Raw genomic sequence first — 21,497 nt, 5'->3', positions numbered from 1 at the left:
CACTCAGCCAGGCTACGAGGGGTTCCTTCTCCCCACTCCACACATCATCCTAACCCCCACGGCTGGAAGGATATTGGTGCAGGAGGGCAGCACAGAGCTGAGTGCTGGGCATGAAGACGGTGTGGGTCAGGAGGAAGTCGCTGAGGAATGTCTCTGTAGGGCAGGGACGGGGACAGGCAGGGGCTTCAGTGGTCAAGTCTCCTGAGCACCAGATTATGCACAGCCCAGGGCAAAGGACCAGTGAAGTCCAGCTGTGACAGCGCTCCCCACCCAAGCCAAGAACACAGGAATGAGGACTTCCTGCCAACTGACCAAACAGACCAATCCAGCCCCTAGTGAGGTCAGATGCGGGGTGTCTGGCCCTCTTCCAGGCTGCACTGACCACCCAATGAGTCAGAGAACAGGCAGAGTGTCTCCTGCCCCTACCTGTTGGATCATGAGCACTGGAATCAGGCCGCATGGCCTCCAGTAGCAGTTCTAAGATCTTCTCTGGGGTGCCAGACATCACCGTATACCTAGCAAAAAGTCAATCCATAGCACTTGTGCCACTACTCGCCCTCACACAGCTGGAGCAGACATCACTAATCAATCATATCACTCTTCACTATTTGCCAGCCCTATTCCATCTTGGTGTAGAGTGGAGACCAACTCAGGGGATGCATTTTAGTGCCTGATGCCTCTCCACCCCCAGGTGGCCAGAGGGCAGGGGTATGACACGGAGAAGGGAGTAAAGTCTGGGAAACGGAAGAAGAGAATGTGGGTGAGAGAGACGGTGTGGAGAGGGAGCATGGTGGGTGTGTTACCGGTTCCTGCCTGGGGTTGGGGGACGAGAAGGGCCAGCACCCTGAGAGTTTCTCTCTAGCACCAGCACCACTTTGCCATGTTCTTCCAGCCTCATGGTCTTTGCTTCCACATCCTGGAGAGCAAGCCACAGCCAGTGTTCAACACACACCACTGCTCCTTTCTCCATTCTAGGGTCTCTCCCTCTCCCTCCCCTGTTCCAGACCCTGAGTCCCACAAGGTTCCCACAAGGACCCTCAGCCCTTCTTCCTCCCCATTCAATGCCCATAACCTTGGATTTGCCCTCCACTCCCATTCCTCCCAGGGCTCCCTCCATGGAGCCCACTCTCCATTACACTGCCTCTCCTCACACCCTAGACCCCCGCCCCTCTATAACCCCATCCCCAGCCTCCCACCGGAGCCAGGGTTCCCACTCTCACTGAATGGTCTCCTTGAACCCCCTCAGTACATTATGCACCATCTCACACACCCAGGGCTGGGCTCCCACCTCCAGCCACTATCCCTGAGCTTCTCCATCTCTGGCCTCTCCCTGCTCCTTAAAGGCTCTCTCTGGCCCCTACTCCTTGCCCCACACCACTTCTCCAGGGACATGTCCCTGCCATGTCCCCTGCCCATCCCCACCCCCGGCAACAGCACCTTGATGATACGGTTGAAGTCCTGCTTGTCCACGCGGAGAAAATGACAGTTGTCTTCTCGCAGGATGATGGTGGCTGCCCGGGGTGCGTCATTCACCAGAGCCAGCTGTCCAAAGTCATCTCCCTCGTGCAGAGTGGTCACCAGCCCCTGCACCCAGGCCTGAGTCACAGCCCAGCCCAGCCTCCAGCCCTCGCTGGGACAGACCCATAGTGGGTAGAACCACCAAGGCAGGAGGAGACCTGGGAGATGGACCTTGGGTCCATTAAAGGCACTGCCCGTGAGGACAAGGACCAGAGAGCAGTCACGGCCCGGGGGCTCGGGAGGAAGGGAAGACTGACCTTGCCATGGGTCACCACATTGACAGATCCCTTCCAGATAATGTACCACGAGGTGCCCTTGTCCCCTTGGCTGAACACTGAAAGAAGCACAGATCAGACATGCCCCCAGGCACCCACCACTCCTCCCCTGTGGCCTCCGCCACGTCCAGCTTCCTCTCCCGCCTGACTTACACACGGTCCCTGCCTTGCTGTGTGGTTCAAAGAGCAGTACTGCGGCTAATTCCCGCTTCACCTGCAGGGCAGGGAGCAGAGGGTCAGTGAGGCGAGTCCAGGGGCAGGGGGCCAGGTGAGGGGTGAGGTTAGGTCCAAAGCCACGAGTGCTCAGGAGACAGCGATGTGGCCAGGTCTGGTGACCTGGGATTCAGCAGGAGACAAAGCAAGGGGAAGAAATGGACAAAGAGAGGCAGAAGGATTTTCAGACAAGGAGGCTGGAAGCCAGAAACTAGACTGAAGTTTCCAAGCCACAGCAGAAGGGGAGGGGAATGTCTTCTGGTCACAGGAGGGGTCACAGGGAAGGGAGGCTGGGGGCAGCGGGAGGGCGAGGCTGGGCGGGAGGACTGACCGAGTTGGAGAGGTGGGCCACGGCTTTGATGTGCAGCAGCTCCTCAAAGATGAGGTCCAGCTCCTCGTCTGTGCGCTGACCTGGGCTGTGGGTACAGGAGGGCCAGGAAGCAAATGATGAATTGTGGGCCCCAGGCTACTGCACACTGCACACACCAAGCTTGGGCCTGGGCCTGGGCCTGCCGGTGCCCCACTAACAACCGTTTTCAATAACTGGCCAGCCTTTACTGAGTGCACACTGCGGGCCAGACACGTGCTTAAGTGCTTTACATGTATGACCGCATTCCGCCCTCACAACAACCCCGTGATGTGGGTATTGCTATCTTTTGACAGAAGACAAAGCTGGCACAGGGCGGCCCAAGGTCACTGAGCTACTACCCAGTGGAACTAGAATGTGAACCCAGGCCTGCTGGCAGAGTTCGAAGCCCACCGTCTCTCAGCCACATGTTGCATCTCAGAGTGGGCAGGGTCTCCGCGGCCGTGTGCCCCCCAGCCTCAGTCACAGCAGAAGGACCAGGCTCGGAGGGGAAGGAAGGCTCATGATCACACGGCAAGTCCGTGGCAGAACGCAGACCAGCGCTCAGGCCTCTTCTGGTCCAGTCAGGGTCCTTAACCCCGCCCCACCAAGACGTAAGGGATCATCCCCTCAGAGGTGAAGCTGAGAAAGCACGGAGTCTGAGAGCGGGGTTGCGGGATGCAGGGCTCCCGACTTACGGCTTTCGAAGTGCCACAGTGAGCAGGGCATCAGGCCCCCGCTGGGAGAGCAGGGCCAGAGCCTCGACCAACTCCTCCTCCAGCTCATGGGCGCCCGCGGGCTCTGGCTCCGGCCCGGGGAAACGGTAGAATTGGGTATCTCGGTCCTGGAAGGCCCAGTCGTGTTTCACTGGGGGGCAGAGGCCCAGATGAGGGAGGAGGAGAGGAAATTGAGGCCATGTGGGTATGAGGCCTGCAATGCCCACCCGCTCTCCATCCCTGGAAGCCTGCTCCCCAGGACTGCCCAGCCCCGGGCACCCACCCAGGGCTCGGGCTCACCATGACACAGGGCACCTTCATCCAGCAGCACCTGGCAGATTCCCACAGCTTGGCTCCGGGAATGGACCCCCAGCCCCAGGGTCAAGATCCCATCCACCAGCTCCCGGCCGGAGCAGCACTGCCTGGGAGGTGAAGGGGACAGGGAAGAGGAAGGAGAATCAAACGGCAGGAGGGTGGAGGGAAGAGAGAGGAACTCTCCAACGGAAAGGCACCTTCCTAGGCTAGAAGCAGGGCTGGGCCCATGTGCCTGGACAGAGCGAGAAGGGGAGAAAACGGCGGGGGTGGGCGAGGCAGCAGCCAAGGCCGCCACTCACCGGTGGAGCCTGAGGTGGTACTTCCGGTCGCGGATGAGGTTGGGGCAGTTGGCCAGGAGATGTCGATGCAGGTGCTTCCCAGCCCTGAGCACCCGCTCCGTGGAGGCCTAGGACGGCGAGCGGCACAGCTGGCTCGGGCCCTGAACCCCTGGCTGCGCTGCCCGCTCCCGACTCCACCCCTCACGGCCTGTACCTGCTCCAGGCTCACGCTGAAATCCAGGGACTCCTCGCTGCTGGTGAGCGGCGTCTGAGGGCAGTGGGAGGGTCTGCACGTTACTGCCAGACCTTCAAACCCAGCCCTTGCGCCCCCTCCCTACCTCTCCCACCCCCTGCCCAGTCTCCGACTCCAGGCATCCAGGTAGCTACTCTTTCAGCAAGCAAGCAAATACTCACCTACTGAGCAGCCCCCCATACACCAGGCACCCGCCATCCCCACCTGGCCACCCTATCACCAGACCCTTGTCTTCCCGACCCAAGTGCTGCACCCGCACGGATGAGATCCCCATTCCTCCTACTCAGGGGCCAGGTGCGCCCATGCCCCCAGGTAAACGCCCTGTGCAGGGGAGGGGCACGACGGAGCTGAGGGGCACAAGGACATGCGATAAGGCCAGTGAGAGGTCAGGAAGCCAGTGGCTAGGGAGGACGGGTCACAAGGCCTGATCCCCGAGCCAGGGTCTGTCCCCAGTCACAGGACTGCAGGCAAATCTTCCCTCTGTGGGCCTCAGTGCAGCCTGGTAGTTAAAAACACAAACCCCAGAGCCGACTCCTGGATTCAAATCCCTGCTCCTTTGTTTACTAACAGTGGGACCCGGAATGTGTGATTGAACTTCTCCCTGGCTAGAAAATCTATAAACGCTCATGATACCAAGTCAGGCTTTGGGAAGGATTACGTGAGTTAATAGATATGGAATGTTTAAAGCACTGCCTGGCGCATACATGGAGTTGTGTGTACATGTTAGCTGTCCTTACTCATCGTGAAGCAGGGGGCAGGCTGCCTGCCGGAAGGCCCCTTTCCTCCCAGAGACGCTGCCGCAAGTCCCTAACCCTGCAGGAGTGAGTCAGGCTTGGCAGCACACAGGACGGCTCCAGAAGACGGGCTTTATGTAGAATCACTGGTTAATGAGGTTTCCTTGTCCTTGGCATCAATGGCGCCGTCCAGGACTCTGGGGCCTGTGTGCCCTAGCCTCTCCGGGCCCGCCCAAAGGCAGGCACTTGACAGTTTACAAAGTGTGTCTACCTCTGTGATTTCACCTGATTGGGACGGGAAGTAGGCAAAGCAGGTACTGTCTGTTCTCTTTGACTCAGGAGGAGACAAAAGTCCAGAGGTGACATGCCCGTGTCACACACCAGCCTGGGACAGCCAGACAGCCACGGATAAGCTCAAGTTCCTACCAGAAGTGCTCATGTTCCTGGTCTCTCTCCACCGACCGCACCTGCCCGGTTCTTCTCCCCCTTGTCACTGAGCTCTCTCTGCTGCTTTCCCACCTGCACTCAGGACTCTGAAGAGGACCTGGCAGGGAGGTTAGAGTACGACCAGGCCTGGGGCCAGAGCCCCCTGCCCTGGTCTCAGCATCTTCCCACTGTGTGCCCGCAGAGGCCTGAGGTCTGGCGTGTGTAGGCGCCTGGCCTAGCACAGGCGGAAGTCCCTAGGTGTCCCAAGGGTATCCCTGCCCCGGTCATGGGGCCCATCCTGATGCCAGACGCACAGCCCTGGAGACTTAGCGACAGGAAATGAGGAGGAGGAGGAGGAGCCAAGGAAGAAGGAAGGGCAGGAATGCTACCCAGCCAGCCTCCTGTGTTGGAACAAACAGTGCCGAGTGCTAATGACTTGTTGTTGTTCATGTCAGCATGCCCAAGTGTCCCCAGTCCCTGCCCCAACTCCCTCTGGTGCCCAAGACCCAGGCTCCAGCATACACTCCCTTCCTGGTATTATTCTGACCCGGAGGGCACACCAGGAGGGGGAGGTGCCCGGTCACGTGGCCAGGCTGGTCACGACCCAGATCTCAGATCCGCAGGCCTCGCTCAAACCATTTCCTGTCCTGCCCCAGGGGATGTGCACGAGGACCAGAGGCTGGGGGCTCAAGCCCGTCAGAGCTGAGGCAGGGACCTAAAGGCATCCCTCTGATTTTGCCAAGGAAAACAGGAGCCCTGAGCGATGAACTTGCCCAGGGGCACACAACTGCTAGGAAGTTAAGATCCTACTGAATAACCCTGCTACCAACGCTGCCCCTGAAGTAGGCGTTTGTCTATTATTTCACAGCTAGAGAAAAGGAGGCTCAGAGGTTATGTAACCTGCCTCAAGAGCCAGTAAATAGGGACAGCAGAATTCACACTGCCTGTCTGATTCCAAAGCCATGCTCTTAGCCGCTTCGCCCTACCACCCCCCATGGCCTCTTGTTTCCCCCACTGTGTGCCATGGAAGGAGAGACAGTTGAAGCGGATTCTGCCCTTAGGAATGTTCCATGGGCAAGGAAGTTTCGAAAATACTGAGTTAGACAAAGTTCCATAGGTTTGTTATCATCTGGGTGCCTACCATGTTCCTGTGCACAGGACTTCCCAGGATCTGGGTGGAGGTGCTATTCAGGGGCAGTGGTCACGTGTGTGAACTCCAGAGCCAAATGCCGGGGTTCAAATCTTAGTTCCTCATTACCAGCTGACCCTGTCCCTGATCTGATGACCCCGAGTGTCAGCTGAGGGGTTCTTGATTGGAAAGAAGGGGCTGGTATGGGCAGGAGAAGGCCCTCGCCCACCACCTCCTCTCATGCCTGGACAGGAAGGACTCAGGGTGGAAGAGGAGGCGCTAGCTAGCTTCCCTGGCACCAGCGCCATGGCCTGCCCCAACCCCTCCCTGTCACTGAGTGTCAGAATCGCACTGGAGGGGCAGGCACAGAGCCAGATAGCCACGTGGGGACCCGTCAGACCAGTTCCCTTAGGCCACAGCTAGGGTCTCAGGCCAGGGCTGTGTGTGGTGAGATGGGGAAAGGATGTGTGAGTGGCGATGATGCTTTGGGGTGTCAGTGTTACCATCTGCAGCAAGAGAAAGTACACCAGGAACTTGAACTCTTGAACTTGAACCAAAGCCCAGCTTTTCCCTTAGCAGCTGTGTAACCCTGGACCTGTCACTTAGCCTCTCTGTGCAACTGCTTTTGCATCTATAAAATGAGATGATGAGATTATCTGATATGACAAAGTAATGATAGTGCCTGGGACAAAAGAACTGCACAACTATTAGCTACCACCACTATTTGAACAGGTTGGATGAAAGCATTTTCTGAGTTAGAGAATAGAGCCATCTCTCCAAAATCAGTCGCTCCAAGAGAAGCATCCCAGGCTCCTCTGAGCTCGTGGGACCCACCAGGGGTCATCCTGATCTTGCACCTGCCTCTAGACAGAGTGGTCCCTCTGTTGGCTCCCAGACACCAGACAAGATCTCATCTCCCCCTCATGTTTTCCAAAGATGTTCTTCCATCCTATTCCTGCGACACCTTTGCCATGGTTGGTAAGTCCTTTCTGGATCTAACCTCAGGCCTTCCTGCTGTAAGCTGCCTTCATTTTCTCTTGTCCTGGTCCAGCAGGAACAGACAGTGCTCTCGTTACACCTCAAAAGGGTGATGGGTTCTCCCCTCAGTTTTCTAAGAAGTGGGCATAGCCTGAATAACGTCCTCTGAGGACCCTGGGCTTCACCTCCTTACAATATCCACCCTTCAACCTGTGTGTACACACTGTGCCAGGCACTTGTTCCCTCGTGTAAGCCCCTCCTGGGCCAAAGGCTTCATCCAGAGATAAGAAGTATAGCTTCTCAGGTACCCAGGGTCTCTTAAACCCAGATGCAATGGGCTGAAGCTACCCCAACCCCACTCCCCAGAGATGGTCCTCAGCAGAGGGTGTGGCCTCTGCCTCTAGCCCTAAAAATCTAAGCTCCCTCTAATCATCAATCCCTTGCTTGCCCCCTACTCATACATACCTGGCAGGGAGGGGCCTTGTTTCTGTGCCTTTGGCCCCATTTGCACTCCACTAACCCTCACCCCCACCCTTCGGGCCTCCCCATGCATACCAGCCCTTCAATTCTGGGGGAATGAGGGAGTCAGGAGACAGCCTGGCGGCCTCCTCCACCCTTCCCAGACTTTGGGTCCCAGGGGATCCTCCAGTGACCTCATTGTCCTGGCACCTGACCTTCCCCCTACTCCCCACCTTGTCTGTAGGAGCTGGGAAGGGGACAGGAAATGCACAAGTAATTATAGCCTGAGAGGGAAGGAGGGAGGGAGGGTTCCAGCCCACTGGCTCCAAGTGGTAGCTACTGCCAGTGACCTGGGGGGCCAACAGCTAAGTCCAGAAAGGACATGGCTCCCCTGTCCCCTCCAGAGTGCCATCTGGAGCAGGACCCAGGCCCACAAGGCCCCTTGTCAGGAAGGCCTAGGGAGGGAGGGGTTAAGGGAGAGCTGGGGACTGACACCAAGATTTCCCCCTCAATCCCGACTGCAAGTAGGACCCCATCATTTCAGTTTTTTCAACTCAGCTTCGTATTTTGGTAAATATAAATGGTGGTTGGGTGAGGTAGGAGGAAGGAGACAGAAGGTGGTGGTCATTCTACCCAAAGGGACTTGCTGAAACAAGTTTCTACCATATAGTGCAGGAAACTATATTCAATTCCTGTGGTAACCCGTAATGAAAAAGAATATGAAAAGGAATATATGTATGTATATGGATGACTAAAACATGCTGTACACCAGAAACTGACACAACATTGTAAACTGACTCAATTAAAAAAGAGGGACTTGCCAATGAGAGAGGAGCTCTCTCAAGTCTGTCACCTGCTCCTGCTTTCCCTCCACTGCTTTGTCCACGTGCCCTCCCCCTACCCGCACCCCCCAGGTGAGCACACTTAATAGACAACACTGAAACTCAGATGAAGAAACCCTATTAATTCTGGGTGGTTGGGGACAGCTTCTCCGCAGATGGGATCCTGCAACAATTCTCTTCCCCCCCGCCCACCATCCTTTCCCCCTTTCTCTCTCCTTCATTTCTGCAGCTCCAGAGAGATTCTTCACTGTCAAAGGGAGCTTCATTCATCTGTCTCCAAACTTCTCAGAATCTTCCCTTGAGCCCCCTAAACCCAGATGCCAAGCAATGTTCACATGACCACCTCACCTCAAGATCAAAAAGCAGACCCCACGCAGTTCAGTCCTTAGTAAGGAGGAATGTTGCCACGGTGATGTTTAAAAAACGGTAACCTAGCTTCCCCAACCCCCACTTAACCAGGCCCCCAGCATTTCATACATGCCTCCCACCCCGACCTAGAGAACACACAAGCACCTAACTCAAGGGACACAGAGGCAACAGATAAATGACACATCCCTCTCTTCTTCCCCGCCGTGCCCAAATGGGGGGACTTGGGCACCACATGCACACATAGTGCAGCTGTGTGAGCCACCCACACACTGCAGCCACGCTGCCTGACCCACTGTCCACCCCAGCAGCATCCCCTATGCCCCCGGAGCAGCTGGGCCTCCAGCAGCATGCCCGTTCTCCCCATCCAGGGCACCCTCCAGCCCTAGTGCCTGACCCTGGCCCAGGCGGGGGAGAGACACTCACCCAGCGAAGCCCCTGGATGCGGCTGGGACGCTGGTGCTCAAGCAGCAGCTGGTAGGAGCAGCTTCGGGGGAGGTGCATCCTCCGCAGGACCATGTTGAGCAGCGTCCCCTCTGGCACCACGTCCGGGAGGCCTCCCACCAGCGGTGCTCCCAGAGCTGAGCCGTCCTCCACAGCCAGGCCCACCTGCCAGCGGCTCTCACCTGGCCAGCCCACCTATGACGTGAGGAGAAAAGCAGACAGCCATGAGGCTGGGGTCGGGGCAGCTGGACCAAGGTACAACTGCCTCAGGCAGAATCACTTCCTTAGAGTCCTCCGGACTGGTCAGGAGGAGGTGCTGCAACCCTGCCAGGAGCCGGGGGAGGGACAGGAAGACCTTCACCGGGGCCTGCCGGTCTGGCGCACTGAGGGGTCTCCGGCTGGTTCGCGCACCAGAGATCAGGCCCTTCTTCCTGGACTTCTTTGGAACTCTGCCCCACCCCACCACCCATGTCCCTGCAGGAGTCTCCACCAACTCCCAGTATGAGGCTGGGGACTCACTGGATGCCCCAGAAATGCAGCTTCAGCTCAAACCCTTCTTTCCCCTTCCTTCCTCATCTCTGACCAACCAACCCTCTCTCTCCCACCCCATCTCCCCCAGCGTGTCAGCTTCCTCCCCTGCTCCTCCTCCCCCTTGACCCCACCATACCCACCTTCATGTTCCTTCTCCAGCTTGCACAGCCCAGCAGGCTCTAGCAAAAGGCTGGGGGTGTGGGGGGGGACTCCCTTCCCCCCAACAAGCCCCCGTCTGCTTCTGGGCTGCGAGTCTCAGGCTAAGTGAACAGGCCAATTCCCAACTGGACCCGCTGCCAGGGCAGCCAGAGCCAGGCTGGATGCAGAGGCTCCTCTTGGGTGAGGGGAGAGCTGGGGGGGGTTGGGGGCGTCCCCCTCCCAAGCCACAAGGCGCCCCGAGCCTCCCCTCCGTCCCAGACGAAAGAGCCAGCTGGCACCGGGCTCTGAAGCGAGGCTGCAGCTGGCACTGGTCCGGGCGGGAGCTGTCACACCCCCTGCGCGGCCCGTCCCCTTCCCCTCCCGGGACGCACAGAGGGGGCGGGGAGGAGGCGCCGGGCTGTAAGGTAGGGAAGGGGCGGGCACGGGCAGGGGGCGGAGTCGGGCCCGGGGCGAGCTGGGCCGGCAGGAGCCGCCCTGGGGTGTGTGCCGGGGCCGCGGCGGCAGGGGAGTTGGGGTAGGGGCGGTGAGCGGCTGCACCGGTCGCCACGTGGCCGGGAGGAGAAATGCAAACAAGGAAACCAGGGGAAGGGGGAAGGGGGTGAGTCATTGCGGCCCCACCCGGGAGGGAAATCCGGGCTGGGGCCGCTTCCCGGCCGGGGGCGTCCTGCCTCCTGTTTCGGTTCAGGGTCTCGTAAAGGCGGGAGCAGGGATCGGGTTGCTTTCCCGTGGGGAATCCCGCTGCCGAGCCTCCCACCGCTGTGCTCCCAGACACACACCCCATCTGCGCCTTCTCCCCGCCCGACACACACCGAGCGCGGGTGGGGAAATTGAGGCTGGAGAGGAAGGATGGTACCCGGGATGCTGGGGGCTGGGGTTGTGGCAGAACTTCCAGAGGAGGAGGGTTGAAGGACCACGCCCCCGGCGGGTGAGGGACATGCCGGGATTCCAGAATCCTAGGCAGGCTCTGTTCAAAGGGCCATGGCCCTCCAGGGCCTCAGTTCCCACCACCGCGCTGTTGCCCCGGCGCCGCCCTCGTCGCCCCACTCCCACTTCTGAGAGGGCGGAGAGACCTTAACTCCTGGAGAGCAACTCCCCCGGCACCTCTTAATTGCTCAGGACGTCACTGAGGGTTTGGGAAGGAGTCTCACGCCCCTCCTCTGGCTTTCTAGGACTCACTCCCTTTCTGCCCCATCTGTGTCCCTTTCCCTTCTGTGGTTGAGGCTGCCTGGACCGAGGAAAATATATTTACACCAATCCATTCCACCCTGCTCTGGGACGCCAGCTCCCATTTTCCACCGATGATTATTTTCTTGGGGAGACTTTAATTGATTAAAATCTCAATTTTAATGTGTATTTCAAAAATCCTCCCCAGAGCTTATCAAATTGCAAGTTCTATCTCCCCCCCCCCCATTCAGATTCAGTTCTATTGGCATGAACTGGAAAATCTGCATTTTGAACAAATGCCCCAAGGTTATCTGTTGGCTTCACACGGTGAGAAATAATGATGGAGTTTTAAATGCCCCCTTAGGGAGGGGGCGGGGTTGCTGAAAATGTATTTGGCCCCAGGACAAAACCCACCCACTCAAGTTCTGGACATTTGGAAGAAGGGATAAAGGGCTGAGGTCACAGGTGTCCTCCGGGAAGAGAGTTGAAGGGGAGTCGGAGTAAGGGTAGAGTGAGTTGAAATTTCAGGTTCCTGGTGCCAGTGACCTGATCTAGAACTTCTTGCAGAGGAATTTCCAGAGATTGGCAGTGGAGTCAAAGAGTGGTCCCCCATTTCCTAGTCATACTGCCCCTACTTTGGGCAGATGGAAAAGAAGCCAGTGAGTGAGGCAGGACATCTATGTCCCTGTAGACCTTTCAGAGGCCACAATAACCTGTAAGTGCTTTGCACTGTTCCAAGTGCTTCACAGGTATTTCATCTCTGCTGCTACCCTATGAAGTAATCCTATTGTCATTCCCATTTTACAGATGGTGAAAATGAGGCTCAGAGTTATCAAGTAGCTTGCCAAGGTCACACAGCTCATCCATGACAGAGCTGGGGCTGGAACGCAGGTTGCCTGGCTCCACTTAACCCCCAGGCTACACTGCACTGTGTGTACATCATATTCATTTTTCTAATCTGGACTATATGCCTAAGAGAGGGGGCTACAGAAAGAGAAATGGGGGGGGGGGTGCAGGGATCCAAAGACAGTCATTCAAATTGGTGTAAATGAAAATGTCCCAAACCCACATTCCCCCATCTCTGTTCCCCCCTCAACACTACCTTTTCCTTGCCTTTCTTTTTTCACATCTCTTTCTCATTCTGCCTCTCCTGGGAGACTGAGAAGAGGCCCTGGGGTGATTACCTGTTCACTCATAGCCAAGGGAGACCATAGGGATTAGACCTTCCACTGGCCTCATTCTTATCACTGGAGGCAAAGCCCCTCACCTCCAACCAAGGCAGATGATGGAGCAGGTGTTCCCTTCTGAGGATTCCTGGGTAGGGACTGGCCAGTGGAATGACTACTCACTCAGTAGATACGTGATGGGGGCTGAGGCCTGAAGCAGGCAGGGGACTAGGGGAGTGTGTCAGTGTGTCGGAGGAAGATGCTTTAAGCCAGCTGGTGAGTCATCATAGGGACAATTGTGCCATGGCCTGGCGCAGCCTATTCCCTCCCCTGACTATCTTTAGATGCCTGAAAGGTGTGTTAGAACAGATAAATAATAACAATAGTTGACATGCAGCAGGCCCTGTTCTGACACTTGTTACACATTCACTGACTTAATCATCACAACAATCCTATGAGATAGGTATTATTGTTATCCCATTTTGCAGAGGAGGAAGCAGAGACATGGAAAGGTTAACTGACATGCCCAAAGTCCCACAACTAAGAAGATGTGGAGCAGTGAGTGATTCTCCCCAGGTGCTTACAAATCTGTGTGCCTTATTGCCCTGCAACCCTGCGTCTCAAATATGCCGACAGCTCGGGCAAAGGGGAAGAATCCCCTATCCAGAGTCATCTCCCCCACACCCAGGTGCACAGGCTCCAGGGGTAGGGGGAGGGACAGATTGATGGAGGCTGAATCGCAGGGCCCTGTGACACACAATGAACTCTCTGCCAGGGCCTGAGCCTCCTGGAATCCTGCCTCAGTCCCTTCAGGCAGGCGGCAGGGGACTACAGAAGACCCCAGGGAATAATCCAGGAGGGTCCATGGGGAAGGAAGGCTTCTCAACTGGCCATCTGGAACCCTGGGCTGTACTCCCCCCACCTAGGCCTCTTTGCTGAGCTTTATGCTTGTGGAGCCTGCAGCTTCCTGGACCTTTACAGATGCCTAAGCAAGAACCCTCCTTCTCCCACATCCAACCAGCCTTCTATTCTGGTCGATTCAACCAATGGATAACCTCTTGCATGCACCCATTATGCCCCATCCCCACCGAAACCACTCTAGCCCATTGGTGGTCTCTTCTGGCTCTTACTATGTGCAGGGTACTTTGTTTACTACTTTGTAGACATCTGCTTTTCATCCTCAGAACAATCACTATTTATAAGTGAGGACACTGAAGAACAGAGAGATGAAGTAACTTGACCAAGGTCACACAGCCAGTAAGTAGTAATGCCAGACTCAGGCAGTCTGAGCGCAGAGTTCACACCCTTAATTGCTATTTTGTGCTGCCTCCCTGATCACTGCTCTCAACCTTGCATCCCTCCATCCTTCCTATGCAGTGCCACAAGCATCCTTAATTCCTTTCACAGCGTTTATTGTAGTTGCCAGGAGTTCTGCTGGAAACTGGAGATCTAAAACTGGGCAGATACTGGGCTCCAGGGCCACAGAGCCTATTGGAATTTTCTGTTATAGCCCTAACACACTAATCTGGTCAGGTCTCCCTACCCAGCATGGTGTCTGCCATGAAGTAGGTGCTTAATGATACTGGGTGGAAATGAGGTGGATGGCGACACTGGGGAGTCCGCTGGGGCCTGCTGTGGGCCTCAACCCAGGGCTGGGGGGGGGGGTGGGGAGGGAGAGGGGCTGCTTTTCCAGCTCATTTTTGGGAAAGTTGGCTTCATCTCCCTCCCTCTCTCTGTCCTGGCTGCTTCCTTGTCTCCTACTCTTTTCTCCTTTTCCTGCTCACGAGGCTTAGCTATGTCCTTTGAGGTTGGTTGGTGGGATGGGAGTGAGAGGTTGGAGGACATTTTAGCTAACAGCTCCAATGGGACTGCAGAAAAGGGCCAGCTTGGAGGCCAGAGGAGGTAAGTGCTGGGTCTAGGTACCTTGGCCCATGGCAGGCTCCCTCAGCATCCCTGAGATTGGCCATGGAGATGCTTTATCAACAATAGAGAGGGGCTGAGAAGAGAACCCAGGTACCTTCATCCGGGTTATACCTCCTGTCTCTGGAAGGTTTAAGGTCCTCTGGCACTTGTCCAGTCTCCTTGCCCCAAGGGTGATGGTTCCAATTCAGTTCCTCCATCCCCTCCCCTGCCCATTCCTGGGGTGGGGGGCCGAGGAAGGGAGCTGGAACACTGATGGGCACCAAGCCAAACCTTCCTGAGACCAGCAGGTCACAGCCAGTCACTCATGAGCCACTTGACAGCAAGAAAGCTGGGAGGCAGAAGAGAAATGGGCTCCGGGGAGCCGGGCAAGCTGGAGGGAGTTTCGGTTCGTGAAGGCTGGCCAGGGCTGGGGACCAGCGGGCAGCTGACTGAGGCCAGAGCGTGGACCCCACACTTTCCTGGAGGCAAAATCTTCTGGCTGGTGGTCAAGCTACCCATGTGTGTCAGGGGCAAGGAAACCGTCGCTGAACAGGCCTGTGGTGCTGACGGTGATGACCAGAGGGGGAGGAGAGTCAGGGAGAGCAGGAGGGAAGGGGGGGCAGGTCTGGAGCTGCGCTAAAAGGAGGGGAACAGGTCTGCCTACCAGGCAAGTTTGGTGTCATGTGAACGTGCAGGAGGTGCTCCCTCCCTCCAGCTTCTGCTTCTCAAGGAGGGTGTGTGTGTGTGTGTGTGTGTGTTTGTTCCAAATACCTAGGAGACACTGCATCTGACCTTGAGTGGTCGATGCTCTGAAATGGTGGCCCCAGCCCCCTTGTGCCCACTTTCCCTCAGGCTCAGAGCGCCTCTCTTTTGCCCTCGCTCCTGCACCCTTGTTGGAACCTCTAGTTTGCACTTGCCTTCACCCCACCCTACACCTCTCCCCAGCCTCTCCCTGGGGCTCACCACTCATGATCCCTCCTCCCAACGTTCCCAGTCTGCTCCCAACCCTCCTCTCAGGGGCCCCCATCTTCCAACCCACCCCAGCCCCTTGGCTTGGGCTCAGGACTCCAACTCTGCACCCATTTGGCCCTCATGTTTTAGAGACTTGGCAGGGGCGGCTGCAGGAGCCTGAGGGAGGGATCTGTCTGGATCCAGAGCCCCAGTTGAGGAGAGGGCAAGGCTGTGAGTCATCAGGCAAGCAGGCCAGGCAGAGAACCCCCTTCCCAGCATCAGAGCAGACCCCAATCCTGCCCCCAAATCCCCCTGAGGAAGTTCTGGGGCCACAGGAAGCTCAACAGCTCAAAGACTTGGCACCAGCCCCACTGCCCATTTCCTTACTCCACACAGGACACAGTGAAAGCCTGGGGGAGGTTGCCAAAATGGAGTCCAGAGAGGGTAACAGAGAAGAGAGGGGAGTCTGCAGGGCTGACTGAGTGAGGGCGGCGGGCCACGCCCTCCCCTCCTGGAATCAGTCCTTGGCTCCAGGATGGAGAGGCAGCCCCTAGCTGCCCAGACTTCCCACCTGGGCCTCAGGAAGTCCTTCCTGTTCTTGGCCTCTGCGTCCCCTCCTCCGGCTCCTCAAGGAGCTTTACTGCCAGAGAAATGGAAAGACTGCAGACTCCCCTTGAACCTGCTGCAGGCAGGGGCGGGCATGGAGCCCACCTCAGCCTTTCCCTTCTCATTCCACGGAGGATTTGGCTGGCCTGGATCCTGATTTGATCTCTGTTTCCCCCCAGGCCTCAGCTCCTCAGGCCTCAGCAGACGGGGACCCCAGTCCGTTCCCCTCCCCATCACAGAGCCCAGCCTGTGTCCGTTCCTCCTGCAGGGCCCCATTTCCCTGCCACACCCCTGGTACTCACTGCACCAGAAATGAGAAATTTCACTGACATTGCCTGTTTCTTAGTAGTGATTCCTCCTCTGGGAGAAGGTGGGCCCCCAGCAGGCAGACATGGCCCTGCTTTGCTCTAGGCTGCATGCCTGGGACAGCCAGGGCCATGGGCACCAAAGGCCCTCAGGAGAGGCTTTTTGAGTTAAATAGGCAAAGTCATCTCCCCTTCTCCTGCCCTGGGTCCTTTCGCCTCCCTCGGGGCTTCCCCAGGTCTGTCTTTGCTTCTGACACCTTTCCACCCAGCTCTGGACCTACCTCCATTCCTCACCCAGCCTCAGTCTGTCTCTAGTCCATCTTCTTCCTCCTCCAGGAAGTGCCCTCAGATGTGACACCTCTGTAGGGTGCTATGCGTGGGTCCCACGCTCTGGACTAAGCTCAGGTGACAGTGTTATTTCCGGTCCCTTGACTTCACTCTGCTCCCTTACAGCTGGGCTAGAGGGGCACCCACGTGTACTGATCAGGTCTCCATGGTGACTTTCTCATTTGGTAAATTCAAGTCCAAACCCAAATCTAAAGGACAAATGTGTATTAATCCCTGTGGCAGGCTGTGTCCTTTAGGGAGACTTAATGCCCCCCCTCCTGCCCTCTCAGCCCTGTGTTCTCACTCCCCACAGCTCCAGGCTCCAGTCCATGCAGGGTTAACTCCCGGCTTTGTCTTTCTCTGTTTCTGTCTCCCTCTCTCTCCCCTCACCCGGCAACCACCCCCCAGTGAAAGGGGAAGGAAAAGAGAGTTGGAATAGGTACCTGTGGTCAGGGTTCAGATCAGGAGGTGGAGGTCGCCGGAGGACTGGGAGAGGCGAGCAGGCCTGGGCCCCAGGCCCCTTGTTGGTGAACTTCTAAATGCTGCTGCAACTGCGAGTGCACACTCATTCCCCCCGCTCCCCACTTGGCTGTCTCTGCTCATCTGGCCCTGGAGCTCAAAGACCTGTTGCTTCCGCTCAGCATCTTCTCACTCAGCATCCTGCCCTCTGTGTGGACCTCCAGGTTGTCAGCGGGCAGGCAGAGGAAGTGAGGTCTCGGTGAGAAACCAGACTGTGAGTGGTTTCACTCTAGCTGTAAGGAGTGAAGATGTCCCCTTCTAGGAGCAGAAGGCAGCCACAGCCCTAGGGAGCAGCACTGGGGGGTCCAAGGTGACCCCCTGTTTCTGGATCCTCAACTTGGGATTACTTCCTGCAGCCTGGGCAGCTGGGATGCTCATGGTGGGACCAGCTCCTCCCCACAGTGAGCCACCTGCTCCTGCTCCTCGTCTCTAGCACAGTCCTTTCTGCTCTGTGGTCTCTAAGCCTGACCTCAAGAGGAAGATGAAGCTGCAGGAAAGCAAGCTGAGGTGAGTTGGGGCCAAGGGACCCCGCTCCATGTCAAACACAGCCTCGGGCTGCCTTGAACTCCACAAGGGCTGAGGGTGGGCAAGGGACCACGTAAGGTCTAGTGGAAATCTCGCGGAACTCACCACCTGAATTCGTGCACACAAGATTTTTAGTCCAATCTGGCAGAGCTGGGTCTCAAGGCACAAGGTTGGAGAAGGCTGCCCCCTAGAGTCAGGATTGAAGAATTCTTTAGAACAGCCAGCCATTTCTTTATTTACTACACAGATACCTATTGAGTTCCTACCTATGCCCCTGGCATGAGACTAGGTACTGAGAATACAGAAGTGATCAAGGTAGGCAATAAGGTGACCAAACATCAGAGTTTTCTTAGGCTAAGGGTTTTTCTGGAACGTTGGACCTGTAGTGTAAAACCAGGACAGTCCCAGGCAAACCGAGAGGAGTTGGTCCCATACAGATAAAGCCCCTGCCCTCGTGGAGGTTATACTCCCGATGGGATGGCAATGGAGGGGGTGGAAAGGATAAACGGTACGTAAGACAATTGCACATAGTGATAAGTGCTATGAAAGGCAGAAGCCAGAGTGGGGGATTGTGCTTTAGATAGGGAGGATAGGATTGTCTCTCTGAAGAGGTAACATTTGAGCTGAGACTGAAAGGATGAGGCAGCAATCTTGTGAGCACTCAGAGAAGAGCTTTCCAGGCACCAAGTTACTAAGACACCAAGGCAAGAACAAGCTTGGCACTTTCGAGGGACAGAAAGAAGGCCAGAGTGCCTGGAGGGAAATGGGCAGAGGTGAGACTAGTTGGATTTGGCAAGGCTCTGATTTATTTACACGAATTGCTGTGGAAGCTACTGGAGGGATTTAAGCAAGAGAGTACTGTATTCTGGTTGTTATTTTTAAGAGATCATTCCAGCCGCTGGCTGGAGAATGGATTGGAGGGGAAGGACTGAGAAGAGGAAGACCAGTTAGGAAGCTGTTGCAAGTGGGCGGGTGGTGATGATGGTGGCTGGATGGACGCGGGTGGTGGCAGGGGATGGAGACAAAGGACAGGGCAGACCCAACTGTGCTCGCTGGTGAATTGCAGGTAGAGGGTGAAGGGAGGGGAGGAATCAGAAATGGTGCCTAGGTTTGGGGCTGGAGCCGGAGTCAGCAAGGATATACCCCAAAGGACATCTGTGGGGGGATTAAGAAGCAGAGAGGAGGAAGCCCTGACACATCTAATAAATTCACTCAATTGGCATACAGCTCAGAAGGCGTATGTATCCTTGATGTAACATTGTGGGAGGAGATGTAAGTCTGGAATGTGTCCACTTTGCAGGAGTGAGAAAGAAATGTCTTAGGAGGCAAGATGTCCATGGGTGGGAGTTAGGAGTCTGTCTTGATATTGATGGGGCCCAATTTAAAAGTGACTTGAGAGAGGTTGGTAGTTCAGTTTATCCATGTAAGGCATGTTTACATGACCTGAAATGGAATGAGGGATGGTGTTTTAGGGTAATGAGTTAGCTGCAACAACCCTGAAATCTCAGTGGCTTAGCATAAAAGGTAGTCTTCATTTTTTTGTTTGTTTTTGAAGGGTTTTTTTGGGGGGGGTGATTAAATTTATTTATTTATTATTGTTATTTTTAATTTAACTGATGTACTAGAGATCGAACCCATGACCTCATGCATGCTAGGCATCTGCTCTACCACTGAGCTATACCCTCCCCTCGTATTTTTCATTCATATGACAGTCCTATGAGGGTCTGTTCATTCATTCATTCAAGGGTCCCAGGCTCTTTCTATCATGTGGTACAGCCATCTTCAACCTGCGGCCTCTACAGTCATCACACAATGGGAACGGGGAATGGAGGATGCAAAGGAGATTTTTATGGGTCCAGTCAGGAACTGGCACACGTTGCTTCTGCTTTGATTCCATTGCTCAGAACTCGATCTCATGGTGTCAGTTTAACTTCAAGGAAGCTGGGAAGTGTTCAAAGTTCCAATTTAGTAGGTCATATGCCAGAAGAAGAGATGCTAATGGTGAGCACTGGTGGTCTCTGCCACAGGCAGGCAGGGCGGCTGTCTGACTTAGGGATGGGGGCGAAGTAGTGTCTGTCTTGGGTTGGGATGCAAGTGCTCCCTCTGAAAGTACCTTGCAACGGAAGCTGATGGGGGAAGACGAGCATGTGTGGCCCACACTCGTGTGCTTTGCAGCTTCATAACTCTTCCATTCTTTCCCCATCTCATGGCCTTTCTCCAGATAAGATCTTAATTATCCCCCACTTCCCCACTGAAATACCCCTGTGAATGCTTTCTCTTCTGCAATTTTCTTTTTCCATCAAATTTAATCTGAAGGCCGAAGTCTAAATAATCCTCCTAAGACACAGTTTATGTCATGCTACTACTGTTCAACAATAACAATAACAGTAACTTCCACAGCAGCAATAATAATTTGTTGAATTACTGTACTGAGTGCTCTAACTGCAGTATCTCAATATATCTCAACAAGCAGACGCTCTATCATCATTTGGGCTATGTATGTGGAGCCACAGGGGTTCTGAGCGGTTCCTGCCTTGTCTAATATGGTAGCCATTAGCCACGTGTGTCTATTTAAATTAAAATCAATTAAAAATTCAGTTCTTCAGTCATACTAGGCGCATATCAAATATGCAATAGCCACGTGTGACTGGTAGCTGCCATTCTGGAGAGAGCAGATACAGAATATTTTCCTCTTGGCAGAAAGTTCTACTGAGCTAGGGGAAACCTGCCCGGGTCACACAGTACGTGGTAACCCCATCGGAGTGTAAAACCCTCCAACAGTTCTATGTTGCTTCCATGACTCAGAAGAAGTGTCAGCCGGCTCTTAACCTTCATGTAGAGCCTGGGCCCAGGATTATGTTACATAATCCTCTCTCGTTATTTTCTTGCACAACCTCATTCTTCAGTGTAACAAGTTTGTTCACTCCTCTCCAGTGCTCTTGACAGGTCCGCTCATGATATTCTTGCTCTCGTCCTTTCTGTCAGCCCAGCTAATTAATTGCTACCTGGAGTTAAGATTCAAATGGCTTAAATAACTCTTGACTCAGTTCCCCCTTCTCCCATTCTCACTGCCTCAGCCACCTTCCAGACACCCCTCATCATCTCTTGCCGTGGCAGCTGTTCTGTCGCTACTAACCATCCTTGCCAACATTTAGTAAGCGCCTACTATGTACAAGCCACTCTTCTAAGCACTGACTCCTCCTTGCAACACTTTGAAGTAGACATCACTGCTGCCCAATTCTACAGGCTGGGTGACGGGTTTGTCCAAATGACTCCTCTGCTTTCTAATCTTTTCTTAGGAAGTTCACCCTCACCCTAATACCCTGGCCATGTTTCTAAGACGCAGAACTGCTACTTCCCTCCCCTGGCTCCACAGAGAGGGGATAAGGCTTCCTAATAGAGCGTGTGAGGCCCGTTATGTTGAGAGTATTACAAACCTCAAAACCCATCACTCTACCGACAGACCACAAACTACTTACAGTTTCCCAAACCTGCCGTGTTGTTTCTTCCTTCTGGGCTGTCACACATGCTGTTCCCACTGCCTGGAGTATCATCCAAACCAGCCAGCTCTGAAGCCATCCATGGCAGTACACTCTGGACCAAAGGGCTCGCTCCCTCCCCTGAATGGCCAGCACTAAGTCTCTCCATCAGCAGCTCCAAAGGAGGGCTGGATGCTGAGCTCACTACATTAAAATCACTTCTCATTAAAAAAAATATACTCCCAAGATTTAAATTTAATAAGCCAGGGGTGGAGTCTGGGGGGGGAGGTCTTTGTTTAAAAGAAGCTCCCCAGACTATTCTGAAGTGAAGCAAATGTGGTCTGAATCACTCACTCGGCAATCAACTATGCCCCCTAGATTTCTTGTGTGTGATCCCCTTCATTGTTATTTAATCCTTACCTTCATTCACTCACAAACTATTTGACAAATGTTTATTGAGGAATATTATGTGCCAGGAACTTTTCTATGTGTTGGTGTGAATGAAAGAGGCAGTCTCTGTTCATGGAGTTTACACTGTGGAGGGATGTAGTAGCAGAATAACGGCCCCCAA

General features: G+C 55.1%; 1 protein-coding gene across 5 annotated transcripts in view; it reads right to left on the bottom strand.

Moving 5' to 3' along the window:
* The window catches only part of RAPGEF3 (Rap guanine nucleotide exchange factor 3), a 28,003-nt gene extending 11,052 nt beyond the window's left edge, over window positions 1–16,951 (bottom strand). The window contains exons 1-13 of one of the 5 annotated variants that reach the window (XM_072972933.1): window positions 16,847–16,951; window positions 9,275–9,487; window positions 3,876–3,929; window positions 3,683–3,789; window positions 3,369–3,490; window positions 3,051–3,219; window positions 2,338–2,422; window positions 1,947–2,007; window positions 1,776–1,852; window positions 1,438–1,584; window positions 804–916; window positions 427–515; window positions 75–153 (exon numbers count right to left, since the gene is read on the bottom strand). In XM_072972933.1, coding sequence (XP_072829034.1) covers window positions 75–153; window positions 427–515; window positions 804–916; window positions 1,438–1,584; window positions 1,776–1,852; window positions 1,947–2,007; window positions 2,338–2,422; window positions 3,051–3,219; window positions 3,369–3,490; window positions 3,683–3,789; window positions 3,876–3,929; window positions 9,275–9,367 — 1,196 coding nt within the window. In that variant the 5' untranslated portion in view covers window positions 9,368–9,487; window positions 16,847–16,951. Of the gene's footprint in view, window positions 1–74; window positions 154–426; window positions 516–803; window positions 917–1,437; window positions 1,585–1,775; window positions 1,853–1,946; window positions 2,008–2,337; window positions 2,423–3,050; window positions 3,220–3,368; window positions 3,491–3,682; window positions 3,790–3,875; window positions 3,930–9,274; window positions 9,488–9,811; window positions 9,844–9,963; window positions 10,365–16,846 lie in introns of those variants that run through there. The other 4 variants (XM_006202894.4, XM_072972932.1, XM_072972931.1 and 1 more) reach the window with 4 other exon arrangements.
* Window positions 16,952–21,497: the final 4,546 nt, after the last annotated feature.

Source organism: Vicugna pacos, chromosome 12, assembly GCF_048564905.1.
Source record: "Vicugna pacos chromosome 12, VicPac4, whole genome shotgun sequence".
Lineage (NCBI taxonomy): Eukaryota > Metazoa > Chordata > Mammalia > Artiodactyla > Camelidae > Vicugna > Vicugna pacos.
The sequence above is the reverse complement of the archived record's forward strand: the minus strand, read 5'-3'. Positions and strand labels throughout refer to the sequence as shown.